Raw genomic sequence first — 14,640 nt, forward strand, 5'->3', positions numbered from 1 at the left:
TCCACTGCCATCTCTTCTAAACACCGCCACGTCGCCACAGGTATGTTATCTGAACGAACTGCTTTTCCGCTCATCATCCTCTTCATAGCTGCCCTCACTTCCTCCTTGCTAAGCCGCTGTACTTCTTGAGTCACTATCCCCACATCATCCAACCTTCTCTCATTCATTTTCTTCATTCATCAGCCCCTCAAAGTACTAATTTTACCTTCTCAACACATTCTCCTTGCTTGTCAGCACATTTCCATCTCTAGCCTTAATCACCCTAATCTGCTGCACATCCTTCCGAGATTGGTCCCTCTGTCTAGCAAATCGATAAAAGTCCTTTTCTCCTTCCTTAGTGTCCAACCTCTAATACAACTCGCCATATAGCTTTTCCTTTGCCTTCACCACCTCTCTTTGCCTTACACCACATCTCTTTGTACTCCTGTCTACTTCCATCATCTCTGACTATCCCACTTCTTTGCCAACCTCTTCCGTCGTATTCTTTCCTATACTTGCTCATCCCACCACCAAGTCTCTTCATCTTCCTTCCTCTGTCCACATGACATGTCAAGTACCTTCCTAGGTGTCTCCCTCACTATAACTCTTCGCTACCACCAGTGCCTGTCTTAGCTCCTCCCTGAATGCCACACAAACCGTCATTCTCTTACTCTTCTTGACCTTCCAAGTCATCCTACAGACCATCATCCGATGCTGCCTAGCTACATTCTCCCCTGTCACCACCCTGCAGTCTCCAGTCTCTTTAAGATTGCACCTCCTGCACAAGATATAGTCTAGTTGTGTGCACCTTCCTCCACTCGTCACCCTGTGTTCCTCCCTCTTCTTGAAATACATATTCACTACAGCCATTTCCATCCTTTTTGCAAAATCCACCACCATCTGTCCTTCCACATTCCTCTCTTAACACCATACCTCCTCATCACCTCTGTTCCCTTCACCAATATGCCCATTGTAGTCTGCTCCAATCACCACTCTCTCCTCCTTGGGTACACTCTCCACCACTTCATCCAACTCACTCCAGAATTATTCTTCCTCTTTGATCTCACACCCAACTTGCGGGACATATGCGCCGATAACATTCATCACCACACCTTCGATTTCCAGCTTCATACTCATCCCTCTGTCTGACACTCGCTTCACATCCAACATACTCTTGACACTCTTACTTCAGAATTACCCCTACCCTATTTCTCCTCCCGTCCACACCATGGTAGAAGAGTTTGAACCCACCTCCGATGCTCCTGGCCTTACTCCCCTTCCACCTGTTCTCTTGCACGCAGTATATCTACCTTCATTCTCTCCATCATGCATCGGACACTGCTGCGGGCTGCCCACATTCAGGTCATTGGTCGGGACTCACCTCTTCAGACTTCATCTGTGATTTATGATGTTTGTTTTTCTTTCCCTTTTATATCTGTCCAAGTTGGAGAGTACTGCTGGTGTCGTGTGTGGCTGCTGCTTCTCCCTCTTGTAGCCCCCCTTCGCATCCACCCCTGTATGTCTGTGTTATGTTTATCTGTCGTCTTGTTTCACCCCATTTATGTAAAGCAACTTTGAGCTTTAGAAAAGTGCTATATAAGATTGATTTATTATTATCATATCTTTCCCTTTACCAGTCATAGTGCCAACATTCAAAGTTCCGACTCTCACCTCCACACTCCTACCCTTCCTCCTCTCCCACTGCCTCTGGACATGCCTTGCCCCTCTCCTTCTCCTTCACCCAACAGTAGCATAGTTTCCACCGGCACCCTGCTGACCAACAGTACCGGTGGTAGTCGTTAGTAACCTGGGCCTCAACCGATTTGGTATGGCAATCTGATTTATGATCCACATATTTTATTTAGTAAAGATTTTATGCCGGATGCCCTGCACTGGCTTGTGCATCCTCAGTGGCTGGGTTAAAAAGGTTGAGTGACAATGCGCTCCAATTATGCAAAAGGGAATACTTTAAGGGTGTTTTGTATATAGTAACTTCATATGTTGGCAATAGATGAATGGATGGCCATTTTATATTTAAAAAACACATTAAAAATCTTTATTTGTAGATAATTTACCAAGGAAATGTTACAAAATAAAAATGTAAAGAAATTGCACCTTTTAAAGCTGTATAAAACATGCCATCAACATGGGAGCTAAAGAGAAATTGATCAAGAATATACTAACGATCTGAGTCAATATTAAAGAAGGTTGGCTCTAATGCACCTTTGGTCTGATGTTGCGGTCCTATGCTCCAGAGGCTCCTCACTAATTTGTTGACCCTGCACTTAATTTTGTGAGAGAACAAATAATTTTCTGAAGGGAGAATGATTAAATAATGTCAAAGTAAAATCAAAACATGGAAAATACTCTTTGTACCTCAGTACATAGTCATCTATGGACATACTATTGCTTTTTCCATGTACTATTAACAGTTACACTTGAATGCGCATTGTCAGATTCAAGGTTTCCCGCCTGGGTGCAAGTGATTCAGTTCTGGCACTGTGACTTTTCCCATGTTGTGAAAACTTATGATGAACTGAATTATGCTTACAGTTAATAAAATGGACTTGACTTGAGAGACATAATCGCCGACAGTAGCACTCCAATCCTGTAGGGGGCAGCAACGCTGGAACACGCAATCGTGGCAGCAAGGGAAAAAAAACAAAACAAACAAAAAAAACCCCAACCAATCAGGAAGCAGAATGATCCGTTCCGGGCACGTACGGGGCTTACACGTGCAGCGTGGAAGGTAACCGTAAAAGACATTCTGCTTTACAATTCTGTCTTTTCTGTGATTGATTATCTATAGATACAAGTTACGTCTTTTTTATTTGGTTTTTAATTATCTGATATTATTTTTGTTCTTTGTTATGAAAACGTTCGCTGACAGCGTCTTGTTTTAGACGTGGCTGGCTGTCAACGATACCCCCACGTTAACACGGAGAAACTCGTCAAACTACGTCATATGTTCAGAAATGAAACTTTTTAAACCAACCCGGGCAGTTATGTACCCCGGGGCAGTTAATGTACCCCGGGGCAGTTATTATCTGTACTCTGTAGCTGCCTGTTGTTGTTTGGCTCTCTGACACGGATCGTCGGAACGGCTCCATAGTTGTCCTCCATGTTTTTTTCCTCCCTTTATGGTCAGCTTGTATATAGACATGACAAGTAACACGCAGCCACCGATGCATTGCCTCAGGCTTACCAGAGACAGAGGACATAGACGAGACGAGCCATTACTTTGATTCTCTAAAGTAATCAGCGATTTGATTAATTGATTTGTGTATGTTTGTTACATTTGCAGGTATGACTGTAGTGGCCAACTCGTGGGCTGAATAATGGCCGATGCAGCGAGAAGGAATAAAGCCCCTCGTAGGCCAAGTCAAGTCAGTTTTATCTGCATAGCCCAATAGGTCTTCAGTTGGACTCCTCGACAGCTACAGGTATTTATGCAAGAAAACCACGATGCGTCGATTTATGGAGCATGCTAGAGCCAGGAAAAAATGCCAGGACGGAGAGTTCAGCTTGAAGAGAAAACAACCAGACAATAACAATGACGTACCGAACACATGTAGATTAGTCAAAAAAACCAAATTAACCCCACACCTTCTAGGCCATGACACTATAAGCACTACCAGTAGACAATGCACAAGGACTGACTTATCTAAAGCTGGGCAGCAGTACTGTGGCCTTCAGACTTGTGCATCGACTGGGCAGGTCAAAGCATTAGACCAGTGTAAATTAACTACAGCTTTTGGAGAGAGCTGGGAGGTGGACAGCGGCTTCTCATCTGAAACCAGCCCTCCGACCAGCGGGAGAAACTCGCCACTCCTCTGCCTGTGCCCAGCCACTGTGGTGGCTTTGGACTGTGAAATGGTGGGCACGGGCCTCGGAGGACGTTGCAGTGAGCTAGCCCGCTGTAGCATCCTGGATTACCATGGTAACATCCTCTATGATAAGTACATTCGTCCCTGTCAGCCTGTCACTGACTACAGGACGCGCTGGAGCGGCATCCAGAGGCACCACCTCCAGAATGCTGTGCCTTTCACAGAGGCCAGGGAAGAGGTAAGCCCCCTATTAACTGTGACATGACATGCTGAATTGTTATAACGGCTTTATGAAATTACATTCAAGTCGAATCATCTGTGTTAAAAATCGTGTACTACAAAAAAAGAATTGGTGATGACAATAGGTTGGAAATAGCTGTCAAAGATGTTTGCAGGTGCCAAATATGTTTTGTGCTGTACCGTCTTTTGTACCTAATACTAAAATGGTTCTTCTAGATCCTTGGCATATTGGAAGGCAAGGTAGTGGTAGGCCACTCTATCTACAATGACTTCAGAGCCTTGGACTACTTCCATCCCAGTCACATGGTCCGGGACACGAGTGCCACTCGCCTGCTCAGCCGACTAGCTGGCTTCCCCCCCGAACGCTGCGCCTCCCTGAAGATCCTGGCCAGTAGGCTTTTGGATCGGAGGATCCAGGTGAGGGCTCCACAAACTGCTGCAAAATGCTGTTTGGAAAATGTGAACAAATCTCTACTTTGAGTAGTGCTAACGGATACGGAAAACATTAACACTGATGATATCGATAGGGTGGGCGATATGACCCAAGATCTTCATCACGGTATATGTAATTTTATATAACGGTGTATATGTATATCATGATACAGTAATTGTTCTGTAAATTGAATTAAGAAATGGTTTAAAATAACCATACCGTACTTAATCAACAGAAGTCGCACCCCTTTAGTATTGAGTTATTCTCCCTCATCTTGGGTTGGTTTGGATGCCTCCTTCGGCGCTGTATTTACAATTTCACTCTCTTTCATGTTTTTATTTCTCCTTCTCCATCGCCCAAACTTAATATATATACCAATATCGGTAACACTTTAGTATGGGGAACATAAAAAAACTTAATTACTAGTGAATTAGTAATGATCAAGATGTCACTTTAGTATGGGGAACATATTCTAAGTAACAAAAACTTAATTTACAGTAATTTAACACTATTAACACTTGCAGTTTTGTGTTTTGTTATGTAACAACAGACCATATTCATTAAGTGTTAGTAAGGGAGAATAACTCTTCTTGTGGTACTACCACCTTATAAAGTCCATACTAAGCAAAGCATATTGAGATGGTACTACCAATAAGCAATAATTCTGAGGTTATAGAGGGAAAACTCATAGTTACTGGCTTACTGGTTGTATAATAAGGCCATGCAGAATAAGGCATTAATGAGTACGTAATAATGACCAATTAAGAGCCAATATGTTGCTAATTTGCATGCTAATAAGCACCTAATTAATGGTGACTACGTTCCCCATACTAAAGTGTTACCCCAATATCTGCTTACATATGCTAAAATACCATGTTTAAGAATTAATGAGGTGCATCACATGGGACTGTTTCGTAATGTAAATGAGTCAGTTTACTAGTTTTCAGATAATGTCTCCACAAATATTTCAGCTCTAATTTTTGAGAAAATTTTGGGTAAGTCAATTCAGTTTTATTTGCAGTCAAGTCAATTTTATTTGCATAGCCCAATATCACAAGTTACAAATTTGCCTCAGTCAGCTTTACAGCAATAAAACATCCTGTCCGTGGACCCTTGTATCGGATAAGGAATGACTCCCTAAAAAAAACTTTAACAGGGAGGAAAAAAACAGGAAGAAACCTCAGGAAAAGCAACAGAGGAGGGATCTCTCTCCCAAGACGGACAGACATGCAATGGATCTTGCGTGTACAGAATAAAACACAATTCACAGAATATAACATTGAAAGAGGATATCTTTGAATCAGTTCATCTGGACACAACGTTTATTGACAGAAATGTTTCATCACTCATCCAAGTGACCTCTTCAGTCTAAACCAGGGGTCAGGAACCTTTTTGACTGGGAGAGCCATAAAAGCCAAATATTTCTAAATATATTTCATTGAGAGCCATATAGTATTTTTAACGTATAATAAATTAAATATGTCTTACTTTTAATGCAACTTCTGGTGCTGCATGGTTTTGCTGATGGCCTTGTAGTCTGGTTCATACGTGGTGAGGTTGAGCTTCATGCAGGCGTTGAGGCTTCCATCAGTTAAACGTGAGCGTAGGTTGGTCTTAATGTTCCTCATATGCGAGAATGACTGCTCACATGCATATGTAGAGCCAAACATGGTCAATACGGCAATACTCACACGCTGCATTGTGTGGTATGTCACAGGAAGCTCGTTCCAAGTTTTCAGAATCAGCTGGTCTTCAGGTTGAAGATTTTTCATTTCTGTCCATTTGTGTTCCCTCGCCAGCTCTGCTCGCTGTCGCACAAGACTTTCCAACTCTCCATTAAGTGACTTGAACTTACTCATCCACATGTCTGATGCCTTCAGGTCAGCAGCTTCCAGCTCAAAGTCTCCGATAGAGACCCCGGGGATGCATGTCAGGTCGATTTTGTCCACTGCACACTCATGTGGATGCGTGATGAACTTGAAAAGACCAGTGCGCGCACGAAATTCTCCAAAACGTGCTTTGAATGACTGCAGGAGATTGGACGTAAAGCCAGCTAGCTGCTGGAGATCCAGATGTTGAGTGGAGTCACTTGCTAAGCATGCATCTCTAAATTGTTGCAGTCTTTCAAAGTGCAGAAGACGACCTGTTTCAATGTCCCTGAGAAAGACTTCCAGCTTACTTTCAAATGCAAACACTGCTTGTTGAAGGGATGAGATTGTATTTCCAATACCTTGCATTTTGACATTGAGCTGGTTCAGATGGCCAGTTATGTCCACGAGATAGTGAAACTGCAGGAGCCAGTCAGTGTTGTCTAGCTCAGGATGCCTGACGCCTTTCATTTCAAGAAAAGTCCGGATTTCACTCAGGCAAGCTGCAAAACGTCTGAGCACCTTCCCCCTTGACAACCAACGCACGTTGCTGTGTAAAAGCAGACTGGGATAATGATTCCCAACTTCTTTTAACAGAGCTTTAAACTGGCGATCATTTAAAGCTCGGGCAACAATAAAGTTGACCACTCGAATGACCAGCGACATCACCTCACCAAGCTCCTGGCCGCACGTCTGAGCGCAAAGCGCCTCCTGGTGCAGGATGCCATGAAAACTTAGGATGGCTCTCTTTTCATGTTCACGGAGAAGCGCTACAAATCCTTTGTTCTTCCCCAACATACAGGGTGCACCGTCAGTACAGACAGAAATAAGTTTATCCATTGGTAGTTTTTTTTCTTTAGCAAACTCCATGAAAGACGTGAATAAATCCTCTCCTCTTGTTGTCCCTGTCATTGGCAAAACAGCCAAGCTTTCCTCACGCAGTGTGTCACCTGCAGCATACCTGGCAATTATACTGCACTGAGATAGATGGCTAACGTCTGTTGACTCATCTAACGCGCGAGAAAAGTATGTCCCGGCGTTTATTTCCTTAATTTGTGTTTCCTCGACTTGATTTGCCATCATGATGCTACGATCGTGCACAGTTCTTGCTGACAGGGGCATGTCTTTTATTCGTTTGATTATCTTGTCTTTATTTGGGAAGTCATCAAACAGTTCATTAGCCACATCAAGTATGAATGTTTTGGCATACTCACCATCTGTGAATGACTTTCCATTCCTTACTATTGCCAAAGTAGCCGCAAAGCTAGCGGAATTCCCGTCACCTTGCTTGGGCCACACACGTAGTTGCTGCTGACTCGTCTGCACTCTCCGCTGTAGCTCCTCGCATGCCCTTTTCCTGCCGTCTCCCGCTGCAGATTTCCATGCAAATGAAGCATGGTGCGTATCGAAGTGCAGCTTTATATTTGACCGTTTCATCGATGCAATTTTATCATTGCATATTAGACATACCGCAGATCCTGCTCTCTCTACAAATGCAAATTCCTCTGTCCACGCAGCCTGGAATGCACGGTAATCATCGTCTTTTTTTCTTTTCGCTATCTTTTCCGTTACAAGGGTTGAAGCGGATAAACCAGTTGGCTATCTGATAAAATTAATTTCTTCACCTTTACAATGACCCGGACATGCTCGCGAGCCATTGGTTCCCGACCCGACCCACGGGTGACCCGTGAAATTTATCTTCAAAACTAATTTCTGTTTACTTTAAAATGACACAGTATTATTAAGAAATATCACAAGTATTTTAAAATCAGTTCCAAACTAATTTTTTTTTATTTTAATTTTTTTCAACTCAAAATTGTCTGGGAGCCATATGCCGTCACCAGAAGAGCCATATATGGCTCGCGAGCCATAGGTTCCCGACCGCTGGTCTAAACTGACTGCAGGGTGGAGACCACCCTTATAAACAATACAGTGTCATAACGACTGAAACCAACGGTCAGTTTCATATGCAAATAGGTGTGACCATTAACTAGAGTTTCAGTGGTCGTGTGCACTAAGCTAAATCACAGCATCTTACAATGTTGTGATTGCAAACATTCCTAAATCCACTGTGAATCTTCTTTGAATTGTACACATGGCCATTGACTAATATTAATATATAATATTAATCTAGTTAATGGTCATGCCTATTTTCATACGAAACCGATTGTTGGTTTCGGTTGTTATGCAAATGTTTTGTTTATAAGGGTGGGGAAACCTGCAGTCAGTTTAGACTGAAGGGGCCACTTAGATGAGTGATGAAACATTTCTCTGAAACAGTGTGTCCAGGTGAACTGATCCAACTTTCTTTGATGGAAAGAGGATAACAGAATTGTATGGCTATATAAAGAATTTGATGAGGATGCCAAGCAGTGTCCAGGTGGTGACCACCATCACCATGGAGACCTGGTAGAAGGACAGACTACATGTGCCCACAGGGGAGACTTGCATCACACCATTCACATACACGGAAGAAGAGAGGAAAAGACATAATTCAGAGAGAGAGAAAATACGTGAGAGAAGAGAACAGTTGCAATAATCTATATAATAATCTCGTCAGCAGAACAGTGGTTGGTAAATTCATTGAGACAGAAACCGACCCGCCATGCTGTACAGGTCGTGAAGTACTAATGTTAAAGACAACTAATTGCTAATTGTAGGCTGAGGCAAATAGATGAGTTTTAAGTTTGGATTTAAAGGACTCAGCAGACTCTGATTGTCTGATGGCAGCAGGCAGGTTATTCCACAAGAACGGGGCCCAACAGGAAAAGGTCCTGCCACCAGCTGACTTCTTTTTAGCTTTGGTACACACAGGAGCCTTGTATTTTGAGAGCGAAGAGCTCGAGATGGAATGTACGGTTTAAGGAGATCAGACAGGTAACATGGGGCAAGTCCATTTAGGATTTTATAAGTCAGCAGAAGCAGCTCTAACATGGATAGGAAGCCGATGAAGGGAGGCAAGAATTGGTGTAATATGGTCAAATGTTCTAGTTTTAGTTAGGATTCTAGCTGCAGCATTCTGAACCATCTGAAGACTTTTAGTACTAGAATGTGGCAGACCTGAAAACAGAACATTACAGTAATCAAGTCTGGATGAAACAAATGCATGTATTAGAGTGGGTAAGAAATTCTCATTATTAATCTAGACAATAAAATTGCACTGTGATATGACAATATCCAAATTGCACCTCAATAGAATACAGTCAGAAGATTGATAAACAACAATATCAAATGGTTGTTCAGCTTTCACTAGGAGGCGGTCAAGTTAGAACATTTTTGTCAGTCTTTCTTCACAGGAAAACTTGCCAGTGTTAAACCCAATGCCAGAAGGCATTAAGAGCATCAGCCAAACAAAATGGAGGGATGACATGTTGCTTTCTTAACAGTTTCTTCAAAGTGGTCATAACTCTTGTTAGTTTTACATCGCTCTATTACATGTGGCAAAGGAGGCATGCACTGAGTTATCTAATGAGGGCTGAAATGACTGTTGCACCACAACTAAGTCCACCATATATCTAGCAATGCCGACACACCAAGCAGCTCTGGCAGTTCACTGCAGAGGCATTTCACTAAGCAGCTTTGCAAAGCATTTGACGCATCACATAATTTATTAGAGAAATAATTTCCCATCACCCTTTATTACATTTTCTCTTTATCAATACACCAAATTTTCTAACTCAGCCAAATGTAAAAACGTTGTTGCAATATTTTGCCCCCCCCCCCAAATTCTGGTGTTTCAACTGAGATTGTCTTATGCACAAATTCAGACTGTGCATAAAAAGAAAAAACAGGTGGATGGAAACTTGCATTCTGTCTCCTACTTGCTCTCACTTCTTCTGTCTCTCTGTCCTCCCCTGTTGCCCTGTCCCTCTTGCTGTCTCGCCCAGGATGGAAAGAAGGGCCACTGTTCAGTTCAGGATGCCCAGGCTGCCCTGGACCTCTACAAGCTGGTGGAGGTTGACTGGGAGGGGGAGATGCAGGACAGACTGAGGGGTGGAGTATCGGCACCACAGCCATGCCCTGCCTCTTCTGACCACTATATGCAGGACCAGTACTGGCCAGACCACCTGACCGACGACAGTCAATGAAGAGGGTGGGCTGACAGTGGAATTGAGGGCTGCTATATGAAACTTGGTGAAAATCTGTCTTACAGTTTTTGACTTTAATGTGTCGGTGGAAAAAAAAAAGAAAATTACAATTTACTGCAAGAAATAAATGAAAGAACAATTTAAAAAAATCCTTTAGTGAGAGCAAATTCCTTAGCTATATTACATAGTTGGTGGCACAGAGGCGCAATGGTTAGCGCGGTTACCTCACAGCAAGAAAGCCCTGGGGTAGGCCAACCTTGTTTGTCCCGGGTCGTCTTCTGTGTGGAGTTTGCATGTTGTCCCTGTGTCTGCGTGGGTTTCCTCTGGGTGCTCCGGTTTTCTCCCACAGCCCACAAAGACATATAGGTCAGGTGAATCGGCCATACTAAATTGTCCCTAGGTGTGAATGACTGCTGGGATAGGCTCCAGCATCCCCGCGACCCTGAGAGCAGGCTAAGTGGCTTGGATAATGAATGAATATTGCATATTTTAAATGCAACATTGGGTCAAAATGTATCATACTACACTAACATTGTTAGTCCTACTAGAATGAGAGAATGTGAGGAATGGGGAATAAGGATACAATTTCTCTGATTGTCCTGTGTGAGATGTACTGCAACATTTGGGCAGAAAACTTGAATGCTATGAATTAAACGGACGCTAACTTATTTCTTGACTTTTAAACGTGTGTAAAGTTCCTATCAGCATATTTTGTTGCTGTGCTCTAGTGGATCTTTGCAAAGAGATGTTAGCAAGTTTTTAGAAACCTTTTGTAAAAGATATTAACAGAGTTCAGAGCTCAAAGTTCAAGGTAAAGCAATGTGCAACACTCAAGCTTTCCATTTCCTTTTTTTTCTTTCTTTTATATTTTTAAAAAAACGTGCATAACACACATCTTCATTTTTTATGTATTTACACAGATAATCGTTAGAACAAGAAGGAAACGCAAGATACAAGACATTCAACTAAATTTTAAAACACAGATAGACAAGACAGGAAAATAGTGAGGTAGCCTGTAGGCTCTTGTAGCCTACACACCCTCTCCATATTCAATTCACTTCGTTTCAATTGTCATTAAAAATAATGTGCAGGCACATGTTAAAAGTGAAATAAGGGCTGTGGCTTCACCAAACAGTGCAAGACAGACATAGACAAACCGCAAACGTAGTATAAAATATATACAGATGAAGACTAAAAGCTAAAGATTAGTAAAAAAAAAAGCACGAGTACAAACATATTTACAGACATTCAGTGGGTAGCCAGGTTCAGGTGGGCAACAGCTTGGGGAAAGAAGCTGTTTTTGAGCCTGGTAGTGCGGGCTCTGAGGTTCCTGTAGCACCTCCCAGAGCGCAGGGGAGGAGAACAGTCCATGGTTGGGATCGCTGGTGATACTCAGACCCCTTCGAAGGCAGCGTTTGTGATAAATGTGTTTTATGGCTGGGAGCTGGGTACCGGTGATATGCTGGGCTGCCTTGACGAGCCGCTGCAGAGCTTTCTGGTCCACTGAGGTGCAGTTGCCGTACCACACTGAGATGCAGCTGGTCAGGATGCTCTCTATGGTGCAGTGGTAGGAGTTGATGAGAATTTGGGGGGAATAGATGGGCACTCCTCAGGAAATGCAGGCGTTGTTGGGCGTTTTTCACAAGGGCCTGGGTGTTTGATGTCTAGGAAAGGTCCTCACTGATGTGCACTCAAAAGAAATCAAATATTAAAAAATACACATATATATGTACACTCACCGGCCACTTTATTAGGCACACCTGTCCAACTGCTCGTTAACGCAAATTTCTAATCAGCCAATCACATGGCAGCAACTCAATGCATTTAGGCATGTAGACATGGTCAAGACGATCTGCTGCAGTTCAAACCGAGCATCAGAATGGGGAAGAAAGGTGATTTAAGTGACTTTGAACGTGGCATGGTTGTTGGTGCCAGACGGGCTGGTCTGAGCATTTCAGAAACTGCTGATCTACTGGGATTTTCACGCACAACCATCTCTAGGGTTTACAGAGAATGGTCCAAAAAAGAGAAAATATCCAGTGAGCGGCAGTTCTGTGGGCGAAAATGCCTTGTTGATGCCAGAGGTCAGAGGAGAATGGCCAGACTGGTTCGAGCTGATGGAAAGGCAACAGTAACTCAAATAACCACTCATTACAACCGAGGTATGCAGAAGAGCATCTCTGAACGCACAACACGTCGAACCTTGAGGCAGATGGGCTACAGCGGCAGAAGACCACACCGGGTGCCACTCCTGTCAGCTAAGAACAGGAAACTGAGGCTACAATTCGCACAGGCTCACCAAAATTGGACAATAGAAGATTGGAAAAACGTTGCCTGGTCTGATGAGTCTCGATTTCTGCTGCGACATTCGGATGGTAGGGTCAGAATTTGGCGTCCACAACATGAAAGCATGGATCCATCCTGCCTTGTATCAACGGTTCAGGCTGGTGGTGGTGGTGTAATGGTGTGGGGGATATTTTCTTGGCACACTTTGGGCCCCTTAGTACCAATTGAGCATCGTGTCAACGCCACAGCCTACCTGAGTATTGTTGCTGACCATGTCCATCCCTTTATGACCACAGTGTTCCCATCCTCTGATGGCTACTTCCAGCAGGATAACGCACCATGTCATAAAGCTCGAATCATCTCAGACTGGTTTCTTGAACATGACAATGAGTTCACTGTACTCAAATGGCCTCCACAGTCACCAGATCTCAATCCAGTAGAGCACCTTTGGGATGTGGTGGACCGGGAGATTCGCATCATGGATGTGCAGCCAACAAATCTGCAGCAACTGCGTGATGCTATCATGTCAATATGGACCAAACTCTCTGAGGAATGTTTCCAGTACCTTGTTGAATCTATGCCACCAAGGATTAAGGCAATTCTGAAGGCAAAAGAGGGTCCAACCCGGTACTAGCAAGGTGTACCTAATAAAGTGGCCAGTGAGTGTATATGTTATATACATTGGATTTGAAATGATTAGGTTAAATTGCAGACTTTGCACACCATACAGCCATATGCACATGGGCAGAAATTCAGGGACATGCAACTACATCCTGGTCTTATTGAGTGGGTGACTACCTGCTTGGGAGACCACCATATGTAAGGATCCAGAATCCCAGGTCAGATAAGCTTCTGAGCAGCACTGGAGACCCCAGCTAACTGTTCTCTAGAACCTTCCTCTTTACTATCTATACCACGGATCTCCAACAAAACACTGCCTCATAAAAATAACTACAATCCAAGAAAACAACTTTCAGCAACACTTCATTCATTTCATGTGACATAGTGGTCAGTTGACATATCCTGTCATACTGATATGACACTTTCAGCATCAAAATGACATAGTACTTATGACAATTATCGTTCTGTTTGTTCCTCATTTAACTACGTATAAAGGCAGGAATCTCTGTCTGCCTGCCTCCGCAGCAGTCTTAACTTTATGCTCATTAATGTGGGTGGCTATGTAGCCAGGGACTGAGTCTTTGAACTGTTCTGTTTGATGGCTTGGCCAATCTTATTGGCCAAGCCATCAAACGTTTCCACTTCCAAAACGGTGCACCACTGGTGAAAATGAGTGGCTAGCGAACTCACCATGCGTCTGCTTATCTCCCTTTGTCCATGACCTAAACCGCTGCCGGTAAGCCTCGGGCACCAGTTCATACGCCCTTAACACAGCAGACTTCACTTTATCATAGCTATGACTATCGACTGAACAGGGAGCAGCATGTGCCTCTTGCGCCATACAGGTCATGATGCACTGCAATAACAAAGTGCGCTCCACATCAGGCCACTGCCTAGCATCAGCAATGTGCTCAAACAGAGAAAAAAGGTGTCTGGATCCTGTTCACTGAACGGTGGGACAAGACGCAAATTGCTGGAACCAAACCGGTCTGGAGGGTCACCAGGAGATATATGAAAGTCCATACTTGAATCACCAGTCATTCTGGTGCCTGTCTTAACTGCCTGTCTTAACTATAAATCCAGCTTAGCGTGTTGCAGCTCTAACTTTGCTTGCTCCAATTTCAACTCTGCTTCATGGTTTTTCTTTACTATCATACTCTAGTTGCAACAAAAGCAACTCTTTCTGCTGTTCAAACGTGAGTACTACCTACGGGTGGTTGGAGAAGCCAGGCCTCTTCTCTGCCTTACTCAACAAGACCTTCCAATCCAACTGGGACTTCACTGCGGCCCGAACAACG

General features: G+C 43.4%; 1 protein-coding gene across 1 annotated transcript; it reads left to right on the forward strand.

Annotated features, from left to right (window-relative positions):
• The first annotated feature begins 2,660 nt into the window (after positions 1 to 2,660).
• Positions 2,661 to 11,103, forward strand: isg20 (interferon stimulated exonuclease gene). The gene is made up of 4 exons (XM_056282006.1): positions 2,661 to 2,728; positions 3,284 to 4,044; positions 4,263 to 4,463; positions 10,235 to 11,103. The coding sequence occupies exons 2-4, from the start codon at positions 3,445 to 3,447 to the stop codon at positions 10,433 to 10,435; spliced, it is 1,002 nt and encodes a 333-aa protein (XP_056137981.1). The 5' UTR covers positions 2,661 to 2,728; positions 3,284 to 3,444; the 3' UTR covers positions 10,436 to 11,103.
• The last annotated feature ends 3,537 nt before the right edge of the window (positions 11,104 to 14,640 follow it).

This window comes from Lampris incognitus, chromosome 6, assembly GCF_029633865.1.
Source record: "Lampris incognitus isolate fLamInc1 chromosome 6, fLamInc1.hap2, whole genome shotgun sequence".
Lineage (NCBI taxonomy): Eukaryota > Metazoa > Chordata > Actinopteri > Lampriformes > Lampridae > Lampris > Lampris incognitus.

Bases quoted from the DNA above. Each gene is read 5' to 3' on its own strand.
- isg20 (XM_056282006.1), top strand. From the start codon at position 3,445: ATGCGTCGATTTATGGAGCATGCTAGAGCCAGGAAAAAATGCCAGGAC. The intron at 4,045-4,262 runs GTAAGCCCCCTA...TGGTTCTTCTAG, and splicing joins TCACAGAGGCCAGGGAAGAG to ATCCTTGGCATATTGGAAGG. The intron at 4,464-10,234 runs GTGAGGGCTCCA...TGTCTCGCCCAG, and splicing joins TTTTGGATCGGAGGATCCAG to GATGGAAAGAAGGGCCACTG.